The 24,483-nt window shown below is 43.7% G+C and overlaps 1 protein-coding gene across 2 annotated transcripts in view; it reads right to left on the reverse strand.

Annotated features, from left to right (window-relative positions):
- FLT1 (fms related receptor tyrosine kinase 1) overlaps nt 1–24,483 on the reverse strand; it is a 103,364-nt gene that overhangs the window by 12,738 nt on the left and 66,143 nt on the right. For both annotated transcript variants that reach the window (XM_052671411.1, XM_052671412.1), the window contains exons 14-22: nt 19,997–20,143; nt 18,086–18,217; nt 13,718–13,824; nt 10,617–10,755; nt 5,790–5,894; nt 3,078–3,191; nt 2,265–2,353; nt 685–844; nt 173–270 (exon numbers count right to left, since the gene is read on the reverse strand). In XM_052671411.1, the coding sequence (XP_052527371.1) occupies nt 173–270; nt 685–844; nt 2,265–2,353; nt 3,078–3,191; nt 5,790–5,894; nt 10,617–10,755; nt 13,718–13,824; nt 18,086–18,217; nt 19,997–20,143 (1,091 nt within the window). The remainder of the gene's footprint in view (nt 1–172; nt 271–684; nt 845–2,264; nt 2,354–3,077; nt 3,192–5,789; nt 5,895–10,616; nt 10,756–13,717; nt 13,825–18,085; nt 18,218–19,996; nt 20,144–24,483) is intronic.

Here is a 24,483-nt window from a genome sequence, read left to right on the forward strand (position 1 = left end):
TGTTTATGGACTATGGAGACTTGGATAAACACATCGTTATATTTATAATGCTGAGAGGAAAACGGCTCTTCCTTTGGGACCTCTCCCAAGGAAGGTGTCTCTGAAACACAGACATAATTTCACCTCTATATCCCATCCTTCTGCAGGGAAAAGTCCCCGGGGCAAAGCTCACCTTTCTGGAGGAGAGGAACTCCATGCCCCTGGCCACTTGGAAGCTGTATGAAATCAGGTCCTCCATAGTGAGGGGCAACTTGTAGAGCTCAGCAGCATCTGCACAGGTAGAAAACAGTTTGTTGCAGAGATCACTCATGAGGCAGTTATTTTCCCCCTCTCTTACTGATAAAACTGCTCTCATAAATTCAGTCTTCATAGTCGTATTTGAAGGTCAGCCCACTGTCACTGGAAACAAAAATAGTGCTTGCTTTATACCCCACACTCTGGACACTGCTGTGTTTTCCCCAAAGATAAGGAGCAGTCAGAAGAAACAATCACACATTTTCCTGTCAGATTTAGTAACCCTGGAAATAATCTTTTTTTAAATCTTGTACCCTCTGGACATGACCCTGTGAGTGTCTCCCACGGATGTTTATTAGGGTGATAAATGAGGAAAAAAATTTCAGGGATGCACAGTATGTTGTAAAAATATCACAGACCATGTAGGGACAGGAAGGAACTAATACCTACCCTCCTCGTCCTCCTCCTCATCGCTCAGACTTTTATCTTCCTGAAACCCAGAGCTTGCAAAGCTCTCGCTGCTGGTAACACTGGCCAGCCTTTGTTTCTTGCCTTGCATTGCCTCGATACCCTTTTTGTCTTTCGTCAGCTCTCCTTGTAGAGAGGGGTCCTTCAAACAGGCAGAGAAGAGGTACAACATCAGAGGAGTAAGAGAGAAGCCAGTCACTTCTTGTTTGCACCAGGAGAAGATGCTCGCCCATGGCACATGTGGTCTCATCTCCCCTTGGGGTAGGGACCCAACGCCACGTGGTGGGGTTTTGCATAGCATTGGGTGGACACTTGCCCTGGACTGTGGCTCTTCTCAGCCTAAGGACATCTGAAAGGACCTTTAATTTCCACTTGGAGACAAGGAGCATGGTGGTTGAGTTGAGAAGAAGCTGACACAGTGCAGATGTCCCAGCCCTACCAAACTAGTGTTGGCTTTTGCTCTCAGGCTGCAGAAAGACTTGCCTCTGAGCAGTGTTTGGCACAGGGCTGTAAGCCCAGGTTTCCAACAAGAAGCAAAAGTACTTGAAATACAGTTGCTGAAGGAACAGCTGTTGTCTTTTTCCTACACCTAGTGCTTTCATGCAACAGTCAGTGGCAGTTCAATGGGACACATAAAACACTGCTTGGAAAATGCTTTCTTTGTAATCTGGAGAGCACTCTAGCTTCATGGCCAGGCTCCTCCTTGGCCATCTCTCTCCCCTGCCATGCTCCATCCCCCTTTGGAAAAGAGGCTCAGCCAAAGCCCTTTGGAGGGGGCTACTCCTCAGCATGCTCTGCTGTTGCATTCACAGGACCTTTGTCAAAAGTAATGAGATGCCTCTGAGCTCTTGGCAAGGCTGAAAAAGGATTTTGATCACTGCAGCTCTGGAGTCAGGTTCCTGAATGCCACCTCAGATCTTTTAATCTTCTGGGGGATTTGGCTGGATGTACAGTCAGGAACATAGTTGGCACATTTAGGTTCAGGTTTGTAATAAGAAGCAGGCAGCAGATTTGATTCAGAGGGCTGTGAGATGTGAGGACAAGACTTTAATCTCTTTTCCTCTGGGTAGCACTGCTCCTCACACAATAAGAAGATTATTGTCGAATCTCTGAACATTAGGATGTCTTGGAACATTGGCTCTAAATGGCATTATCTTGTTTGTGTTCCCAGCAGTGCTGAAATCACTGGGCAAAACCACTTCCTTCAGCTTCACTGACACGAGCCTCCAAAGTGACCGCACGCTCAGCAGGAATGGGTTTGTCAGCAGAGGGGCAAGAGCATTTGGGGACATTTTGGATAGGATTCACTTCCTCCCACTGGAGATGGCTCCGTCCACATTAATCACAGCAGGCTCCTTGCATAGGCAAGGGGGAGAAATGAGCCATTTCTTAATGCGTTACATCCTGCATCAAACATTCAAAGCTGGTCAGGTGAACTGCATCCAAAAGCAGTTTCTCTCCTTTGGTATCAGAGAGGCTAAGGAGACCAGTGCAGAGGCTGACAACTGCATCCCTGTCACGCTGGATGTGATGAACCCTACCTGAGGCATCAGCCTCCTTACCTTGGTGGGGCTGAAAAAATTCCTCTTGCTTTTCAGATAGTTTGATAAATTCCCATACTTGCAGTATTCAACAATCACCATCAGAGGCCCTGGGAAAAAAGGAAGTGCATTTTAAGCATCGTAAAGTAATACGTGAGAGTTTTAGTTTAGATGAATAGTCTTTCCTACCCATAGATATGACGTGTCCTAAAGAAGAAGAAAGCTGTTTGGAGGACACTGGACATGCTAGCAAAAACAGCACAGTTTCTGAAAAATAGGGATGGGCCTAATTTTGAGTGCTGTGTCATGACCCTGGGTCCTGCGGGACCCTCTGTTTCCTCTTTGGTCAGTCTGAGTTCAGACTGGAGTCCAGCAGCCCACACATCATCACTGAACTAAAATAGGTGACATATCTAAAACAAATGGCCACTCTCACTGGCTCTTTGATTCTCCTAGTGGAATATCATGAAGGACTTCACAATTGTTCCCTTGTGACTCATCACTCGGGGCAAACAGCTGATATCCCAGTCTGTCCAGATCATGTTTAACCTGAGACGTAGCACTGCAGTGGGTGAGATAAAAGACGACAAGTGGCTCCTTATTCAGCATGGTCCTATATTTGCTCTTCTCCTGTTAACACCCGAAGAGAGTTTAAGTAGGGAAAAGGATAATCACTTCATCAAATAACTGGGGATCTCTTTCTCTCTTCCTCTTTTCTCGCTGAGCACAGGATGAGCTCCAGTATTTCAAGTTAATAACTGGACCTCTGGATGGAAAGCAACACTGCCATGGGAGATCGTTCAAACCATTTTCAATGCAGTGCACATTTTTTACCTCCATTTTTTGTGCAGGCTCCCAGCAAATTCACAATATTCAGATGATGGCCAATGTGGATCAGGATTTTGAGCTCAGTCATCAGTGCTTTGTACTCACTCGCTGTGGCCCCTTCTGTAAATGCAAAACAAGGTCAGTGTGACAAGGCAAAGAATTGGTCCCGGTGAGCTTTACCACTTACTGTCATGTTCCACTGAAATAACTTTTATTAACAAATGCATTTCACATGCTGATATTAATTTCTATTCCTCCCTGCCAAGCATCCTATGAATTGCAACAAAACCCATAAAAAAAGTCAAGCAGTCAACTTCCTCCCAGTAGACTCTGATATATTTAGAAATGAAAGAATTTTTCACATGTTTTGTAGTTGCAGCCAAAAAATGAATGCAAAAAAAAAAAAAAAAAAAAAAAAAAAAAAAAAAAAAAGAGGCTACAAGAGTAAAATTAACTCCATCTAGAGTAGCTTTTTTAGCTGACCTGACTTCAGCCAACGAACAGTTGTATATTAGTCTGAACTATTAGTCTGAACTAGTTAACTTCCCAAGGAGCAAATGGTAAAAGCAGGGCATTTCCAGAGGCTGATCAGTGCTGTCCCCTGTTCAGGGAAGGGATGAACCACATTTTGGAGAAGCTCCTCTGAATCTGTATCTGTTGATCACACAAGAAACCTGGAGTATTAACATAGACTGGACACGTACATTTTAAACGGTTGAGCTTAGTGGACTACATCTTACTCTTTCTGAATATAACCAATATTAATAGTAACAGCAGTGATGTAGGAAATCTCACAACTAAACATAAAAGTTTCTACTTAGTGTAGAGCAAAATGTTTCATTCTATCCAAGCAGTATTCTCCTGCAGAATTTTGTTTGGGCAAGAAAGCAAGGAAAAAGAAACAGTGTTGTTTTTCATAGACCCAAGAGGACTAAAAAACTTGAGTGATGCCGAGAGTGAGAACTGTCCAGTGAAAAAACCCCAAGTCAGGTCTAAAGGGGCTTGGTTTCAACATCGTTTTGGAAGCAGATTTTCTTGGCGACCCCCCACAAAACTCATCATCTAATCAGTAACTCACTGTTCATCTATCCCACCTCATGGGAATTCTGCATGTACAGAGCTCATGAATGCCTCCGTAGTTCCTGGATAATCAGGTGAGGACACAGGGCACGAGACAGATCTTCCCTATCTTCAGTTGGGGAAAAGTGCCCAAAAGAGGCCTGAGGAGGACGCCGTCACCGTGGGCTCTATTCACAAGCAACAGAACTAAATAAGTGCCCAGAACAGCAAACTGAGGGATCTGTCTGAGGATAGGATGAATTGTTCTCATCAATGACAACAAAGGGAGTTTGAGCGACAAACTCAGAAACAAGAGCCTACTCTGCATGTGCATTTGTGAATCCCACCATGAAGGATTCTTGCAGCTGCCAACTGCTCCCTCCTGATCTAGGAGTACCTGCTATTTTGATGGTGCTGGCTGGCACAAAAAGCCTGTAGATGTGCAAAAAGAAATGCTGAATGTGGCAAACCACTGCCGGATATTCAGTGAACTTATCTGTCCGTGTGTTGGCAAAACACCTGTTACCCAGGGCCAGGCAGTGACCCAGATGGCAGGCCTGCACTGAAATCAGTGACATGGACAGCTACTGGCCCTCTACTGCAGAAGTTATGCACAGGGACCAAAGTTTTAGTTTCCTCCCATTTCCCAGAGATGCTTACTGGAAGATGGTTGCTCCTTGGTATTGCCAACAAGGCTTTTCTGTGCTTTTTGAACAAGAGAGAGGAGGGAGGTTTGCAACCTTGTCAGCTAAAAATTTCCCCTTTGGGGACAATCCTGGAGTTAGGAGCAGCAGGTGCCACTTGCACAGGTTCCCCAGTGCCCTCTTCAAATTGATTAGAGTCTTTATCCTTCCTGCTCCAATGACAAAAATGGCATAGAATGACTGGGAGATGATTTCACCTTGGGATGAGCACTTGTGTATGGAAATCTCATCATCCAGCCTGGGCATCAGCATCCTATCACCATGTAATGAGGATGCAGGTGGCTCAGAGAGGACACACCTGCACACCTGTTTAAATTGCTCAATCTGTTCAGCTTAATAGAAGGGCCTTCATGTAGAAAAACTGCTGGGCCCATCCTAATAGAAAGTATTAGAACGAGAAGCTAAAGCCAGACAGATGCAAAAGAGGTACAAGGCAGTTGTTTTTAACAAGAGGATTAATCATCAGAACTAATGATCTAGGATAATGTGGAAGCTTCCACCCAAGTGTCTTCACATCAAGGTGGATGCCTTATGGCTCAGCTAAATTCCATGTACTGTGCTCAGTGCAGGGTCAATGCAGCATAATGGCTCAACACAGGATACACAGTAGTTCCCCACTCTGATCCCACGAAAGTCACTTTTTTCTTTCTTTGAAGTAGTGGAACAAGATTTTGGAAAAATCAGACAATTGGGTTCTTGATGCATCTGAAACTTTCTCCTGTTCCACGTGACAATTTATCTTTTCTACTGTGGACATCATTATTTCAGAGTTCTGCTACTTGGATGGAAAATCCTGGTGGCCTTGAAACTGAATGTGCACATTTTGGATGTTTCAGACAGTAAGGGGCAGAGGGTAGCAACACACAATCTTGCTTTCAACAGAATCAGACTAAAAGTGAAATATGATATGATAAAGAGAGATAATTTTTTCCAGCCCAGCTTGGCAGCGAGATACCTTTCAGCATTTTTACAGCAACAATTCTGCATGTTGGTGATTTCTTAATTCCAAAAGCAGATGCTTGTACCACCTTTCCGAAGGCCCCATGTCCAAGCGACTTTCCTGAAAAGAAAATAGATTGGAGAGAGACATTCTTGTAAAGAAGAAACTTTGTCAGCTAAAGGATTGATAAATAAGGAATTGGAAAAAAAAAAAAAAAAAGTTCCTTACAATGAGTCCTGCATGTCTATTCCTAACATAACATGGAGTTGTTCTGGTATTGTTTGGTGGTTTGGGTGGGGTTTTTTTTTTTTGTTTTCAGTGTTTTTTGTTTGTTTAACATAATTAGACAAATCAGAAGACACAGAGTCACTGTAGGGAAGAAGCAAAATGACTGAACATGATGCTAGGTGAATACAACCATTCTGTGGATGAACACTGTCTTCTGACCCTATTGTTTCAGTCTAGCTCTGCCCAATTGTTGCCCCCATTCTTGAGCATATCTGTGCAGGATGCTCTCCCCTAGTAAAACCTCATAGCTGGAGATAAATGGAGGGTGCTGAGAAGCTTTTCAAATTAGACATTTCCATGTGCAAAATAAGATATGGAGGGGTTCAGTGAGATTCAGTGGGAAGGGACCAGAAGTGACAATTATTCATAGAATCACAGAACAGTAGAATAACAGAAATGCAGAATCATAGAATGGCTTGGGTTGGAAGGGACCTTAAAGTTCATCTGGTTAAACTCCCTGCTTTGGGCCAGCTGCCACCCACCAGCTCAGGATGCCCAGGGCCCATCCAGCCTGGCCTTGAGCACCTCCAGGGGGCACCCACAGCTTCCATAGGCAGCTGTGCCAGCGCCTCACTGCACTTGAGTGAAGGATTTTCTCCTAACAATAAGTCTCTTCTCTTCTAGTTTAAAGCCACTGCCCCTTGTCCTACCACTTTTAGACAGTGTTAGGTTGTCTCATGGTGGGTAGGATGCTTCTAGAACAGCCATTTGTGGCATGGTATCACTGCTGTGCTGAGCAGACCTTAGGAGAATAATCCAGGGGCCCTTGAAAGAAATCTGTAAACATAAATGAAATTCTCCAGCAGTAATATCTGATGGTCCTTTTCTTTCACATCCAAACACACTCCTGATCTCACCATCTCCACAGCCCCATTTATGACTGCTGTATGGGGCAGGCAGCACTGACTTTGATACCATGCTCACACAGACAGTTCTGATCAGTGAGATCTTGTCAGTCAATTCATTAGTAAAGAATGTTACAGCCGGGCAATTCACTTAGACTGCATTTATGCTTCACCTTCATCAGAATCCAGGTACTGACATGTCTAGCCAGTGTGTAACAGCAGGCTTTGTTGAGCAGAAGAAAGGAGCAGAAAATGAAGTCCAGCATTCCACAAAAAAAACCCAAAAAAACAACAAAAACCCACAAAGGAAAAGCTGTGACTCTGAGGCCACATTTATTTCTCAGCTGTGCACCTGTGACACAGCCATTTTCACAGGCAATCTCTTTTCTCTGTGATGGGCATCTGAAGCAGAAGAGATGAATCACTTCAAAGGGGGCTGCTGAGTGGCTTTGACTTGGATGTCTACCTTGTGAGACTCCATAGCTGTGAGAAATCAAACCCATCCAGACACTCACAAGAAGAGAAAAAGAATTGCCTCTAGTTCTAAGATAACTAGATACTACCTTTTTCATGTGCAGCATTTCTAAGCTGCAATTCTCAGTGAACAGAAGGCAAACAGCATATGTTACTAAAGCAATGGAAAGATGAAGTGGAATACTCAAAGCCAAAAAACCTCTAACATTTATTTCCCCTTCAACGTGCAAAAGTGTTGCTTTTTTTACAGTAAATAAAAGCCATGAAGAACTTCATCTACATGGCTGAAAATCACCCTCAGAGTGAGCCTTGGTGTGTGAAAGGCACTGAGTTTCATATACAAATACAAGTGGAGCAGCACGTGTTTGAAAATCTGTGGTCAACTTCTGTTCCAGTTACTGCAGACAGTTCATTCAGCACAAAGATCAGGGAAGAAATGTTAAGACACAGTTGTCTGTTTTCTTGGGAATTGATGTTCATCTTTAATGTACTGACTGCTCATGGGTTGTACCAGGTGAGGTTGCAGATTGAGGTGATGTAAAACCTGCTGTAGCTTCATTTAATCAATAACTTCAACAGTTTCCATTGCTGTTAACACTTCCCACATCAAGATAACCCATGCAGCCACTACTTGGAAAACACACAGGTTGGCTTATAACACTCTGCAGAGCTGCCAACATTTTATGAAGGAGAATGACCACTGGAAACACCACATCCTTCTCTAAACAGCATTTATGATTTAATGGGGAATGGTTATAACACTTAATGTATTGCTCTTTGTTACTCTGCTATTGTTTTATATCATGCTAAATCTTAGCACAGAATAGGCCTTCTGTGACTATCCACTGCATAGCTCAAACCTGTGGTTGATTACGTACACTGCATAAAGGATAAATGTAACACTAACAGATTGTCCTTGCAAAAGCCCCTTCTGCTGTCACACAGTAATTATGAAATTGTTACACAGAGCAATTAAACAGGAGAATATGAAGATAGCCACTTGAGAGGCCAACTTGTCCCAGCCTTCCAGCAGCTTCCATGGCCAGGTTCAGTGTGTGCTATGACCGTTGCAGCATTTGCATACAGACCAAGGAAGCTCAGTGCTCTCCTTACATTTTCTCCAGCTGACTTCAGTTTCTTGGTGGAACTGAGAATCCACTGAAGTGAACAGACCTTTCAGTCAAATAATTTAGGATCAGCACGTTTCTATTTCCATGCAACCTTGATAAGGTTCTTCAAAAGATGTGTGGATATCAAAGTGTATGAGTAGCTGGACCAGAAGAATCAGCAAAAGGCACTTGCAAGTTCCATGCTCCATGGATGAGTGCAGAAGCTCAAAGATGTGCTCATTGCTCAAGTCCTTGGCCGTGGTTTGAGTCATCTGGGCTTCACTGTTGGTGGCTCCCTATTCTCCGCTGTGTGAATACAAGGGCTTGGCACACAGAGGATGGGAGCAGTGTGCCCCGCACAGCAGCTGAGTTTGGGGACATGGTGGGAACAGGGCTCAGGGAGCCATGTGCCTGACTTCATGCAGAGTGGGGCAGAGTCTGACCTCTGGTAGATCAGGAGCGTTGAGCCCAAGATCAGCATTTATGCTGATGCAGCACTGTACCGACTACACTGAAAGTGATTTATAACACCAGCACTCTTCTGGGTAATGAAAAGATGACATTTAGATCTCAGCCAGCCTAATCTACATGGAATGTTAATTATATTGATTTCTGTGGTGCCCATATGGTATTTTCTCTAACATATGTTGCTGTGCATGAAGGGGGAGTCCTGTCACACAAGCACTGCATCACACCTGTGGGCTGTGTGTATGTGTTGGAGGAACACAAAGCAAAGGAGATATGGGCTAAAAGCAGAGACTTGCTGCAACAAACACATATCTTTGAGGATAAGTAGGTGGAAAGAGAAAAACACGTATCTGATGCTGAAGGAGTTGCATTTCTAAGTAAAAATGTTTATAAAAAACCACAGAGGCATATTTTGCTCATGAGATGCTGATCCTTGGAGACTGCCAAGGTATTCAAAGGCTGAGCCAGCTGCCATGTAAGCAGGGCTTGCACTGAGATAATCTCGCATGCTGTGCATACCCGGCTTCACCAAATCTGGTTCTCATTCATTGTCAGCATTCTTTATTTGTTTACACCAGTTCTTCCACTTCTAGCTCGTTCCCTGGCCATCATTCCTCACCTCCAGACTCCAAACACCAGCCCTGCAAGATGTGGGTTTTTCTCGGTGTTTACATTCCATTTCTGCTTGATTCTTTCCATGGGATTTACACACAAATAAAGCATCATATAAAGCAGAGATCATGCTGTCCGCACATCAAGATCTTGGTCCATCATTGCAAGAAAACTATTGGAAGACTGAAGGCACTCCAACGCAAGGTTATGTTTCAGCATTCCCAGAATTATGTACAACAATAATAAATGACTTATCCACATCTGGTCACCTTGTGCCTTCTATCAGGCGAATTAAGCATGGTGCTAATTGTACTCATGTTTTAATTATCTGTAGTCCCTGATCCCCAGGGGGCAAAAAGAGTCTGTCATGGCTTTTAGCTGAATGCAGAGGTTTACAACCCCAGTGCAGGACCCATCTGATGCATGTCTGAAGGAACAAACAGCAGTATAGCAACAGGCTGAATTTACAGCTGATTTTTTTTTAAAGTATTGACCCTCTTGCTAAAGTCCCTGTGATTTTTGGAGGGACTTCTCAGCTCTGCAGACTGGTCCCAACCCTCCTACCTCACAGCCAGCTCCAGCCAGCAAGGACACAATGCTCCTGAGCATGTGCCTCACACTGGGGCGAGTGAGCTGCAGGTTCAGGGTTTGTGAGGGTATTTATTTGTGTGTGGATTGGTATGTCACATTCCTGCACTTTATGGTGCACTGACAAGAATGTCTATAAATCTGCGGCACAGAGGGAAAACGGAGACGATGGGCTGGAGAGAGGAGAAAAGGAAGCAGCTGGGAGGGGAAGGCTAGAAGGGCTAATTTCTGCATAGTCATTTTCCAGTTCAGCGTGTAAGCAGGGAAGACATTTACAGTAAGCCTCAAAATATAGAAACAAGGAAAGTCAAATAGGCACAGCCCGCTGTGATTCAGCCACAGGGGATGGGGTGCTCTGCAGGACATGGTGCTGCATGTCCAAACCACATCCAGCACCCGTGGTCACATGCATAGCTCACCCAGCAGCCACACACCGATGTGCAGAATGCCAGCATTACCTAGCTTCAGTCGTTCCCGTGCAATCTCCCACTTGCTGGCATCGTAAGGCAGACGTTCACATTGCTCATCTAAGGGCACTTCGTCCGGATCCATGATGATCGACAGGTAATGATTCATCTTTGTTTCAGATAAATAAGGCTACAAAACAAGAATATTCCAATATGAGAAACAGGAGAACAGCACCCATTGGCAGCTCCCTCTTTGGATTTGGGGCTCCCGGTTAATTCTGTCTGTGGGGTGGCACTGAACCCAGTAGAGGGTTCAGTTATGCTACCTTTGGTTTATTTCAAAATTGCAAGCCTTTTTTTTTTTTTTACATAAAAGAAACTCCTTCCTCTGTCTTTCCTCTATGTGATCCATCAGTTTCTTGAAATCAACGTGGGTCTGTATTAACATATGGTGTTACGACACAGACCCTCTGCATAATCAGAACTATTTTCTTCACATGACTAAATGTTGCTGTTAAAAATAACTTTTCTTCACGATTGTGCAAAGTGGCCATATGCAACAGATGGAGTTCAACTGCCTGTATTTATTGTTTCCATATGCCCAGCAAAGATAGGTCATATGCGGTTACAAGTTGTGCAAGAATGGTTGCCAGGAAACTGATGTTATACATTTCTGAATCTGTTTACAAATTTTTAGAATTTTTTCGTTTCTTTGGTGCCATTTCTAACAAGTTCACTGAAATAATGGGATTTGGAGGTACTCATCATTACCTGCATTCAAACACATTATTGGAAATGAATTTTCTAGGAGCTCCGTTTCTACTGAACAAATGGATCACCCACTTCACAAGAGAAATGTTAAGGAAAGTTGAACCTAATCTCAAAGTTTTCTGCAGTCCATTGATTTCCACTTTGAAATATATTTTCCTTTAAAAAGCACTGAGATTGGCATTCTAACCCACTGGACTTTTCTCGACACACAAAGTGCTGATATTTCTAGAGAAAAAGTCTGTTTGCTTTAATTTCCTGTCTATAGGTTGGAATTTATGGAAAATCTGTTGACTGAGGCCACTGACATTCCTTTCCCAAAGCACATGGAAATGGCACAGAGATACATGCGCACACACATATATATATGTACACTTCTTTATTGCTGTTCTCACTGTCCTCTGTTGCTTTCAACTTTCCTCCTCTACAGCTCGGAAGTGCATTCCTAATATTTGCATTTCCAGGCATCTATTGGATACTGCTGGCTTTGTCTGCTTTGGTTGCAAATGTAACTAGATTAAAATGACAGTAGCTAACAGCTCCTGTTGCACTTGCCTTTCATCATCTCACAGCTAGTCCCAAGGAGGATTACAGTGGAGTTTGGACAAACTCCAGGTGGCACAAAGCCTGGCTCCCAACCCTCCACTGTCCCTGGATGGGTCCTGGATAAGTGGGATATAGATGGAAAAAGAAGTACGTGAAGTTTTCCAAAAAAACAGCATCTGTTGGTAGGAATGTGCGTGTCTGACTGCTACTGGTCTCTTTAGAAGAGCTTTTGGGTGGACTCATGCCCAAAGAGCAAAAGGAGAGTGGGAAGGTGCAGAGAGCTTCATAAAATCATAGAACTGCATAGGTTGGAAGGGATCTTAAAGATCATCTGGTTCCAACAAACTTCCAGGTTTCTTTGTTCAGACACAAAGAATACCAAATCTTTGGCACAACTGGAGCTTTGCGACTACATTTGTAATGGTGAAGAAGTGTTGAATATATCATTTGTAACAGACAGGCTTTCAGAAAATTCTCTGTTTCTGAAGGAGCACAAAAGATTTTTTTCCACTGTGAACACATCATTCATATACAAAACTTAATTTTAAGCTAATTCCAGACATAAATCATTGAAAGAATTTGTAATAGGAACACAGAGAAGACCGTAAACATTGACTAACATCTGTTGGAAAGACTTGTCTGGAAAGAAGACTTCACTTGTCATCTAGTTTAAATCCCTTGCTCTGTAGCAAGAACAGTTATTCTTGTTAACAATCTAACCAGTGAAAAAAACCCAATAACAAAAAATTCCACATCTCTTGGCTAATTTGAAAACTTACATTTCTCCAAGGGCTGACCCCATAGCCTTGCAGTCCTGTTACTATTTTATGATTTCTGGTGAGCAGACAGAACAAGTCCCACTTTTTCAGTTTCTCTACATCTCCAAAGTTTCTCCATAGCTTTAGTCTCTGTTTTTCTCACCTCACATAAAATTTCCCATACATTCCTTCTTACAAAATCTTGCAGCAGCAGGAAGACAGAAGCATTGCTGCTGCCATACAGACTAGGTCCCGTGTTCTCAACTGTCACTAAGAGCTCTTAGTGAGAAACCTAAATCATGGGCTAGATGAGATAACATGGTTTTACCTTCTATGGGGAGCTCACACTGGAGCACACTCAGTGGCAGGGCTGAGGATGCCCACTGCCCCCCCAGCTGGGCAATGGAGGGCAGATGGAGATCGGTGTGTTGGGAGTGTGGGAGAGGGGCTCATCCTAGTCTTCTATCCCACACTGGCCCACTACTTCTGCACACATCTGTACCCACAAATTGCTCCAAGAGCTTTCTGCACCACAAAGGATTGGATTTTCTGCATTAAGCTATCAGTGCATGATGTGCACGATTGCACCAGGCAGTGAGGATGGGGGCTATCAGCAGAAAGGAGCACTAAGCCACCTCTTGGATATGGAGGAAGGGCAGACAGCATCACCACGCTGATACAGGAGCATCTGTGCCAGAGACTGAGCTGCCAAAATGACTTCAGTGAAACATTGCTTTGCAAGTGATGTAATTGTACCAGACACTATGCGCTAACCAGACCCCACCAGGCTCTGTGAAGATCTGTCATCCTTACAAGCTCCAGTCTTCAAAGACACTGAGATGCCAAACTCCCTTGGCCCAAAGGCAATGGGGATGCCTTTGGCAGGAGTCAGGCTCCCCGACGATGCCAAGCCCTGGCTTTGCAGCTCGCACTCAGTCCTGTGAGTCATGGTTCCCCTGCTGACTGCACAGGGAATGATGGAGAGCAGAGTGAATCCCATTTTTTGTGTTCCTAGCAATGCTGGTAGCCTAACAGGAAGGAGAGACAGGCAGAGCAGGGAGCATCCATCGCCACTCTTACCCTCTTCAGCTTGCGTATGAAGAGGGTCAGCAGGAGCCAGAAAAGTGTTGCAGCCACACAGGTACAGGTCAGGGTTATCAGCTCCAGGTTCGATCTCTCCACTGTGCCTGGGAAAATCAAGCAGAAAGCATTTTAGAAAAAGACCTACAAAGCCAGGGACAGTGTGTGTTTTTCTGTCATTAAAATAAAATACCAGGAAGGGCCCACTCATGTTCAATGGGGCATTATCTCTTTTTGGACTGGAGAAAAAAAATGGTCTCCTCTGCAAAGCCATTGTGCTGAACGCAGCAAAAGTCACTAGATCCAGCAGCGAGTTTTGGGTAGAAGCCAGCCCTTCCTTGGGGAGCAGGAGGTGAAGCGGACAGGTGAGTACATCACCACCCACGTGGTCATTTCCTTTTGAGGTGAAAATTCGGCTTTTAGCCAATTTTTCTCTGTGTGAGAATGTGTATGGATCTGCTCCAACCCCCCTGGGCATGTCCCTCATGCTGCTTGCTGAGCTCTGCAGCCCAGCCCTGGCCCAAAGCCCTGCTGAGGTGCCTGGAGGGTGATGTTGAGCCCATGACCTTCACATGTTTGGAGGCATCAGGTCTGGCAGCAGATTGTAGAGTCATAGAATCATAAAGGTTGGAAAAGACCTCTAAGATCATCTAGTCCAACTGCCAACCCATCCCCAACATGCCCACTAACTGCATCCCTCAGTGTCACATCTAAACGTTTCTTGAATGCCTCCAGGGAAGATGACTCCGCCACCACCCTGGGCAGCCTGTGCCAATGCCTCACCACTCTTTTTGGGAAGAGAATTTTCCTAATATCCCACCTGATCTCATCTCATGCTGAGCATGGCACAGGCATCTGGAACCCCATGGAGTGTATTAGAAAGAAGCCTGGGGGCAGGGCTTCCTCATACCCAGGGCTAACCAGGAGTCCCCAGGTGAACGTGAGACTGTTCTGCCCCCAGCAATGCTGGCAGAGCCCTGTTGGGAGTGGGGAAGGCTCTCTAATTCCCAGAACAAATCGAACATGGGGAAGGGAAATAAAAATGACAACAGCAGGAAAGAGAACAGCAGGAGAATACGAACATTAGGAATTTGAAGAGTATTAGAGTTGACTGACAGACCTTAATATATATATATATAAATAAATAAAATTCACTTCAGACAGCTACTCAGGGACTCACAAAACAGTTTCAGAGCAATCTGTTGCCACGCTTCCCCCACTGTATTTTCCTTCTGATTGGTAGCAAATGCAAAAAGAACTTCTGCTCTGCCTCTCGTCCTGATATAGCTTGTGATATATAGGAAGCGCAGTAACTCTGCGCAGGATTCACAGCGGTGCTGCCAGCTGTACCTGCAAACGCAGCTGCACCAATGTCACTGCTCCACCAAAAGTGTCCCATTCCCACACTGATGGGAACTACCCTGCTTAATTCACATGGTCCTGGGATCACAGCTGTGCAGCACTGGGCAGGGTGCTTGGGGACACCAAAGGATTCCCATCCTTGGAGATTTTTACCATATGACCAAAGGCACCTCTGACTAGAGGCGGTATTGGTGGTGACTGTGGTTTCAGATGGAAACTGGATCCCTTCCAGCCCGTTCTGGTGATTCTCTGAGGTTGCAGGCACAGAAGTATCCCTCAGCGGTCTCCTTTTCATATATGGTCACCATATAACCCAGGCTGGACCATGCTCAGTGACCAAGGGAGTCTCAGATACGCTTCATAGAAAGATACCTGATGACTTCAGAGTTAGTGTGGCCCAAAAAGTACAGCTTTCTAAGGTACAAATTCAGAAAGGTGGATAGCTACAGAAGCAGATAGCTACCAGAAAAGCAAACACCCTTTCCATAGTGTCAGAACTGTTCAGTGAATTCTTCACAAATGTGATGCTTTCCTCTCTCATCAGCAGGGATGACATGAAGTTGTGGAGCATCACCTCTAATAAAGGGCACTTTGCTGTACTCTTTTGATTGTTACAGCTCTGGGCTTAAGTGAGTGTGATGCTTCTTCTCTCGTTGCCCTTCCGCCACCAGCTCTGTCACCAGATTCCTTCAGGGGTGGTGTGCTGAAGTCCTCAGGAGAAGAAAGGATGTGGCCTTAATGGCAACACAGACCAGTGCAGCAGAGCAGTCTCAGACAGCTTGTGTCCCTATTGTGTCCAGCAGACTGTGCCACCAGGTTGGAGAGACATGCCTCTTCCCGTCTGCTGGCAGCTCAGGCAACCATTTGCTGTCCTTGTTCTGTCTTTTCACATTCACTGTCTCTTCAGTTCCTCAGCCAAGAGCAAATGGACAGCTTGCTCTGACATATTCACAAACATGGCCCCACTCCTCTCAGACAGCCCCACGAGCACAGCTTCCAAACCAAACAACGGCTGAGATTATTTAAAGACAGCCCTTGGATTCCACCTTCCATTCATCCATCTCTGGTACAAAAATAACACATTGTTTTATCTGTGAGCATAAGAATGTTTTTTCAGAGGAAATAAAAAGAGCAGACTATTTCCTTCCTGACACATTTGCAAACTCCTCTCCCAACTGCTAAACACAGGCACCAACACAAGGCGTTGCTCTGCTGCTTTGATCTGCAGCACCGCGACCTGAGAGCCGGTGGGACAGGGGGAAGTGCTGACACTGGTGGTGATGGCACGGTGTGCACCCTGGGAAAGGCAATGAAGGGGCAAAGCCTGGAGAGGGACCCCCTTTAAAGCCTCAATCCCATTGCTGCAGGCTCAGGAGTGGGCTGGGAGGCAGCCCTTCCCCATGAGAATGTCAGGGACTCCACTTTGGATAAAACTGATGCATTTGGAATGAGTGAAAACACCTCCAGTGACATCCTGTCATGCGATCAGAAGAGAGAGCGTGGGAACACATTTTTCCTCATTATAGTAGATAAGAAAAACTCCCTATGCCTGTCTCATTCAGTCTCAAAGCTATATATTTTAATATGCTAGACTTCATTTCTTGCTTATCTAAGAGCTCCCATTGGAGTCAAGCAAGCACATTGCCAGTGATCCCTACAGGGCAAGTAACTAGAGAAGAGATCCTCCTGGCTGCGGTCTTCCTTCTACTCTGGTTCATGTAGAAGGAGATATGACTTCCTAGAAGCCTTCTGACGGAATAAGTGTGGTTGTAATAAATAGCTGAGATACAGTGGTACAGTAATCAATACCACAACGTACTACATTGTCCAAAACTATCAACTAGCAGGAGGCATCAGACAGCAACCGCTGAGGGACAGGTCATTATGTTAGTGATTACAATGGCTATTAAATCCTTGGCATCATTCAGAAGGAGATGAGTGGTTTTATGTCCTTGATTACATCTGTTAGGTCAACCCACATGTATATATGTCTATCCTGACCTTTTAAAGTAACTTTATTGTATTATCAATGATGCCCATTAGCTGAGACTACTAAAACATTCACAGCAGAAAATCCATACTGATTTACTAGCTGTAATTGTCTTTTGCTGTAGGGTACTATTGAAATAGTCGTATTCAGATACATTCAGTAATTTTATGAGAACAACCACAAAGATATAATCCCTGCCTAAGAGACTGGATGGTAGCCAAAGTGTCTTTTATAAGGAGATACTAAATGAATTTAGATCTATTTACTTAACACATGCAATCAATAAGTCAAGTTATGCCAATTTTGCACATGACAGTGACATAAATGGAGAACACGAGCTTATTTCCACTACCTCATAATAGATGAACCAAAAGGATATTCAATAAAACTGAATAATCATTGAATTAACCTTATTTGAATACAATCCACAGTTGCTTGGTGGAAGTCACTACCACAGGCCTGGGCCAGGCTTGGGGGAAGGCGGAACAACACCGGGTGTTTAAATTAAGAGCAAAGTAACTCAGGTAACGGCTACAGAAATAAGGAGATCGTACCTACTTCTCACAGTAGGTACCTTTAAATGTGGCCTCATCAAGTGCTAGCCTGAAGTCTTCTAGTTCAGTTGCATTGAAAAAAAACAAACAAATGAAAATATCCCAGGCCTCTAATTTCTGTGGAATTAAACCAAAATGAGAAAATGAGGGGGTAGGAGGGTGTTCCGTATTTTGGTTTTTGTTTGTTTTGATGATGCTAAATTTACATTTGTCTTCTACCCTGACCCGATCTTTGCTGGGTTGAAGCAATTCTTCTTTTTAGGTCAGTGTAAACACACTCTGAGTTAGCATTTCCTGTTGGGCTTCCTTTCCAACCTGGTACGTTTCCCTTGTGAGGACTTCCTTCAGATTGCTGCTTTCAGAGCTTGCCGCATGCTGCTCAAGCCATTCCCCATCCCTCCCAGCCACAGTAAGAGCATCCCCCTGGCTGGCTAGCTCTTCCCATGCCACGCCGTGCTTTACCTTGTACTGTGACATACGCTGTGCTCTCCACAGATCCCTTCAAGTTGGTGGCTATGCACTGGTAAAGTCCTTCATCCTCCTCTTTTACTCTTTCAATAAACAGCATTCGGCTTCCAGGCCCTAAAATTATTCCTGTGAAATGAAGTATTTTGCAATGAGCTGGAGCCAAGATATAAACATAAACAGTCACTCGTGTAATAATATCTGCTTCAAGTTCTCCTCAAAGGAAATCTGAGCCACAGACTGCACAGCGCGGTGTTATCCCCAAGAAAGCCAAATATACTTGGAAGTTTTGGGAATCTTTTGGAAATCTGTTTGCAGAGCATTTGTGTGTTTGAAAAGCTCAGCCCTCAGGGAGTGATGCTGGGAGCAGCTGGTGTCACGGGTGCTGATGGCACTGTGGCCTGACTCCCAAGCAAGTTCCTCAGCATGTCACTAAGTTCCAGGAGCTGGGTGGTCTCCTTGCTTCCTGCTGCACTCACAGGAACAGGACTGTCATGCTTCCCAGACCAGCTCCATGTGTCCTCATCGGCCTTACGGGCAGCACATTCACCCCAAATCCTACTCACACATGTGACACTGAACCCCTTATCAGAAGGAGATCAGCTTCTGCAAGGAAAGATCCCATGAGGTGCACCCTACGACGTAGGAGTTACCTGAAGTTTTCAACACCTCTCTTGTTCCAGCTTCCTCAACCCAGACTCCAGCCTTGACAATATTCCAGTGAATGAGGAAGTGGCAGGCAGCAGATTTGGCATCAGGCCCGACTTACAGACATGATATAGCCAGGAAATGTGCAGTCAAGTACACACTTGTGCATTTGGCTCCATCAGGACCAAAGTCCCATTGAAATGCATTTCCACCAGCGATTCCAGGCAGCTAATTAAAGTGCTCTTACTGACCCTATAGAGATGTCTTCCTGGCTCCTAACCTTATGTGTTGCATTACGGTCAAGTTAGACACATAACATCCACTCCAGAAGATAATGTGAAAAATTCACATTACAACCATGTGGTCACTAATTTTAGTGACTATGTTGGAAGTCTGCAAATACTCAGAGTTCTTCCCACTGCCTTTGCTCATGACACAGTAATTTCCAGTAGCGTAGGCCAGAACCTCAAACACAAGCTTTGTAAAAAGTTATTTAGGACTCCACAGGTTTTGAGTTTCCACAAACCAAATCTCCTTGAACATTTTTTGCTAAGCCTGTAACATGATGTCACTCAGTGATCCTGATTTGAATGTGGATGGATTCCCATGAGAAAGGTTTTGTCTTTTCACTTGTTTTTATCTGAAACTTCCAAGGAACACTTCTACAGCTGAGGTGCCATTATGTAGCATGAAATGATCTTTGAAGCTGCATTTGGACACAGCAGTAACATCTCCCAAAGCTTTTCTGCAGTAGCAGAATGCCAAGAGGAAGCTCTTCTTTTCTGCTGCATGAAACTTGGATTCCCCTGGCTGAGGCAGACACATTTCATTTTTGGGAACCCATTAGATGGGATTAGTCTGATGGTAGGGCTGTGAATCAAGAACAGACTTTGCATTCCTGACAATACTCCCCCTGGTACTTGCACAGACATCACTTCAGCTTAGTGTTCTCCCATCTAGCTGTACTCTGACACCTGACACAGCCAAGACACCTGATCCTTAGGCTCCCTCTATAGTAAGTGGAGGGAAGTAGGATTCTCTGGAGATGACTCTTAAAAGATGCTGAGATATCTACATCTGTATTTTTCCCACTGACTCCATAGGGACCTTCTCAGTGGTTGACTTTTTGGAGTGAGAAGACAGAACCTAACAGACTTGTAATGCTCAGGCAATGCTGCTTACGTCCGGGTACCAATGCCAGGGAATCTGCACACGGTTACAGGACACAATAAAAAGGCTGTACAAAGTCAGAGCTCTCACCTGATTCTTGCTGTATTTCCTCGTGGTTTTTAAACCAGGTTATCTGGGGCTCGGGGATGCCATGAACCTGGCACTCCAGCATGGCAGAGTTACTGGTGTTCACCGTCTGATCCATAAGCTGCCGCAGCAGAGCTGGTGCCTCTTGCGCTACGAGACAAAACAACACTTCTGTTTTACATTCCTGTAACTGTGGGGCTTTATTATCCTCCCTACTAGCACTTGAGTGATGTAGGACCTCTATGACAATTGTACCATGTTAACTGTCCACAGATTTTATTTACCATCCTGGTTCATTTAAGAGCACCTGGTCTGGTCCCATTACTCACTGGGAGTAGGCTGTCATGACCAATGGACACCCAATGACATTGTTTAACAGATCTCCCCAGTTCCATTGTCAACCACACTGGTTTATCAAAACCAATACATTTGTATGAAAGCTCATAATTTTGCAGACAGGAGAAACAAACCGTGAGACCAGGACTGTCAACTATTAGCAGGACACCCTTGTGCCAGAGCGTCACAGATGGCACTAGGCAGTACACCGCGATACCCATAAATACAACTTTTATATTTTACTTACTTTAAAGAATACAGTTATGAATCATATTCAGTAAACCTGCACAGTTTAAAACCAGAAACGATGAGAACAGAAACATTGTGTCATGCATCCCAACATCTTCACAGACTTTTCCACTTTTGTTTTTCGGCTGAGTGCAGCACAGATAAATATGCCCATGTCCTCTGGGAGCCCACAGATGCTGGAAATGCAGATCCCAGGAGCCAAAGCGAAGCACCAGTGTACCATGCAGCATAGCAACGCTGCTCTTTTTTTCACTTTCTGTCAAAATCTACCAAAATCCAGGTGAATGCAATGCAATAAAACACATCTGTGACATTTAGTGACAATGTATATGTGAAGTGCAGCTCCTGCTGGATTGTCTCCAATGTGAATGGAAGGGCATCTCCAAACACTTCATAGACGTCACGATGAAGTCATCTCCAGGAGAAGCAAAACGACAAATCCTTCTCATCCTCATTTCAGCATTTTAGCACTCCTTCCCCTGTTTCATACAGAGCTGGAGGGCGTTCTGACAAAGGCATCTACAGCATTTATACGCTTTATAGAGGAACAGTTTTCTGTGACATTGACAACTCCCACAGGATTCCTTCTGATATTTGAGTTCCTGAAAAGCAGTGATGGAGAATATGGGGAGATCCCGAGCAATCTCTTGATGCAGAGGCACAGCAGATTCCCTTGAATTTCCCCAGACTTGCAAGAACTGAATTAGAGTCTTTCCTTTTGAGGACGCTGCCTGGATTAGTAGTTACTGACATGGTAAAATGTTGTAAAATATGAAATAGATCAAAATAAAATAAAAAAGCACTCTGCTGATATTTTCATTTGAACTGCAGTAGATATCAATACACCAAGTATAATTCTGTCTAAACTTCTGTCATTCTGTGTTTGGAAGATTGTATTTGTACTTTATGAAAAACTGACTGTCTATCAGAGGATTTCATCTTCACAATCGCTCTGTTACCAGATGTGAATAAAAGCTCTCCAGAAAAGTAAAGCACCTACATACCACCAGCTTATACAGCGTGGCTTATACAGCACAAGCCCTGTGGCACTAAAAGCTTTTTCATGCTTTTATTGTAGGCTACCTTTGCTACGCTTTTATCTCTTGAAATTAATCCCAGTATAGTGAACCTGCAACGGCCAGTTTGTGGCTTCTCTGAGCTGCAAGTCTGTAATTTCCAAGGTTAATGCTATTATTTGTTGACAGCATAGCAGACGATCTTCTCACTTCACAATCAGCAATGCCTATGAGAGCATCTGTTCAGCACGTTCTTCACTGAACACCTACAGAAACGATAAGGTCAACAATATTTGCCTTATAGCCAAGAGGGCAGTCCTCTTTTCATTGTCACCCTCTGTGATTTTTGTACATTTCTCATTGTTTCACAGCAATCTGTCTATGAAAAGGCATCTTTTGACATGCATCCACATCCACAAACTGAGAAGATCTCCACATTTTGCATTCATCAATGATAAATGATGGACACCCCAGCCCAGACATCCGAAGTGAAGGCAGATAAGATGACACAACAAAGGCAAATCACACATTCTATGAGTTATTTGTGATTATTTTAATTTTTTTATAGCCATACACTAAGGTTGGGTTTCCATATCAAGAAAAACTGTCTTGCTTAAAACTTAGTTCCAGTCACCATTCACATATTTGCAGTAATTTCTCTTCTGCAATCGGCTGATATTTCAAGGATGCGGTCAACCTGAGGATTAGGTTTGCCAACCACCTGCTTCCTCCTGCTCGTTTCTGCAGCACAGACAAGCAGAGAGAGTTCCAAATGGGAGCTGTGCTGCCCTGCTCCGCTCGCCCCGAAGCCGAGGGCCAGACTCTGCTCTCAGTTGCCCCAAGGAACTTCATTGTAGGCAGAGTTTGGTCCAGGGAGGTGACAGGAGGTCACAGAGGGGAGAAGGGGACACCGGTGTCACAGTACACGGCAGACCCGGAGCAGAACGGAGGAATACATTACGATTTGTTCATTTGGGGATATATTTTCCATTTCGTACACCTTTGCCCTTTGTTATGGTTACGTTGTTTGTCCACTTCTTTTTATTAACCAGTACAAAAATATAAATACAAGCTTTAATTTTAACACTTAAAAAAAAAAAAAAAAGAAAAAAAGAAATATAATTCACACCTTTCTCCCTAACTAATATATTACACAACAAAAGACAGAGAAACTCCCCAAACCTCTGAGGTTCTCCCATCATCTGAGGACATCAAGAGCAACAGTAGTTTATGTCTGGCCACCAAGAACTGCTTTCCAATGAGGTTTCCCTGTGCCTCCCAGCATGGGCAGGTCCATAGGGACTTCCCAACACCCTCACACAGTGGGGCTGTCTGAGGCTGGCAGGACATTCACTCGGCAGTGAATTGCAGTGCATCATTGCAGCTCACAGCCATTTCACAGAGGAATAGACTAAGGGGCATGTCTTTTTTTGACCTACACTCATATTGTCTGGCAACTGGCTGCTACAAAGCATCACACTCCGGCTCCCAAGGCCATGGAAAATTCAGAATGTCCTGTCATCACCGCCCACCTTGCCATCAAATGTCTTCCCACAAAACAGCCTCTTAAGAAAGGGAATTTGGTATTGTAATTCTTCTGAAGACTTGCAAATGCTCCACAGTGCATTTGCCCATTTTTTAAGCCATCACCAACAATTTCACTTGCTTTTTAGGCATATTTAAGGGGAAAAAAAAAAGAGACCCAGGTCCCTTTGCAAGAAGGTATTGTTTCTGGAAGCCATCACATAATAATGAACAAAAGAGCTACTGTATACAAGCAGGCTATAGGTGACATTTCAAGATAGAAATGATTATTCTTTTCTTTACTCTGACAACTTCCAGGTTATCAATTGTTTTCTATGCATTTTAGGCTCCATGAAACTGGCATTACGGGGAAATGCTATTGTTTACCCTTTCACACTTGACAAAAGCAATTCCCACGTGAAAGACAAGTTTAGCCGTGGGACACAGTCTTGATACCTAAAGGAGGAAATTGTCTGGTGAGTTCCCAAGCACAAGAAACTGTCGTGTTGTCAACCTCTATTTTAGAAGCACAACCACTTTGTTCCTTTGCTGTAGCTATTTTGGTCTCTATGGTCTGTTTTGTTACGGCTTATGTAAATGCTATATAAATGATCAATCATAAATGTAACCAAAAATAATAAAAGCTATGTATTGTAAAAAAATAAAGTTATCAGATCTATTAAAAATAGTAACTTCTTCCTTATACAGAATTTATAATACACAGAAACATCTCATAGCAAAATCATGAATAAGGAAAAAAAAAAAAAAGGAAAATGCTCACAAGAAAGTTTAAGGTTGCCCTTAATTCTCCTTCAGCAGTTTGTCTGTCTGGTTCTTAATCCCCATAATAAATCCAATTGACATCTGATACCAAAAGCAATGAATATTTTTAATGGCTTCAGCTTGGGACCTGTATTTTTAAAAATGTATTAAATCTCTTACTGTGCTGGCTGTAACACTGTGGGATATTTCTTTTAATAAAATAATTACAACATTACAAATTCCTGTATCTTCAGGCCAGAAATAACACTCACACTTTTATCGATAGCTGTTTACATTGTTGAAGAACTGACTTTAAAAATTGACCAACACAGCAACTGGAAATCTACCTGAATTTATTTGGAGAAACACAGTTCATGTCTGTCAGTTTTTAAACCGCCATTATTATAAATGATATGATAGAGCTGTGCATTATATCGACATTTTTATTCCTTCCCTGCATACTTCCTTTAGAAGATACTTTTTAAGATTAATGTACTTTAGTGTAGAAAATAATTTCAAATAAATAAGCATTAGAACTTGCTCAGCAGGTAATATTTATAAGTCCATCAAGATCAGATTAAAATAAAAAATATATAGTCCAGT

This window comes from Tympanuchus pallidicinctus, unplaced genomic scaffold (genome assembly GCF_026119805.1).
Source record: "Tympanuchus pallidicinctus isolate F22 unplaced genomic scaffold, pur_lepc_1.0 scaffold11, whole genome shotgun sequence".
NCBI classification, from domain to species: domain Eukaryota; kingdom Metazoa; phylum Chordata; class Aves; order Galliformes; family Phasianidae; genus Tympanuchus; species Tympanuchus pallidicinctus.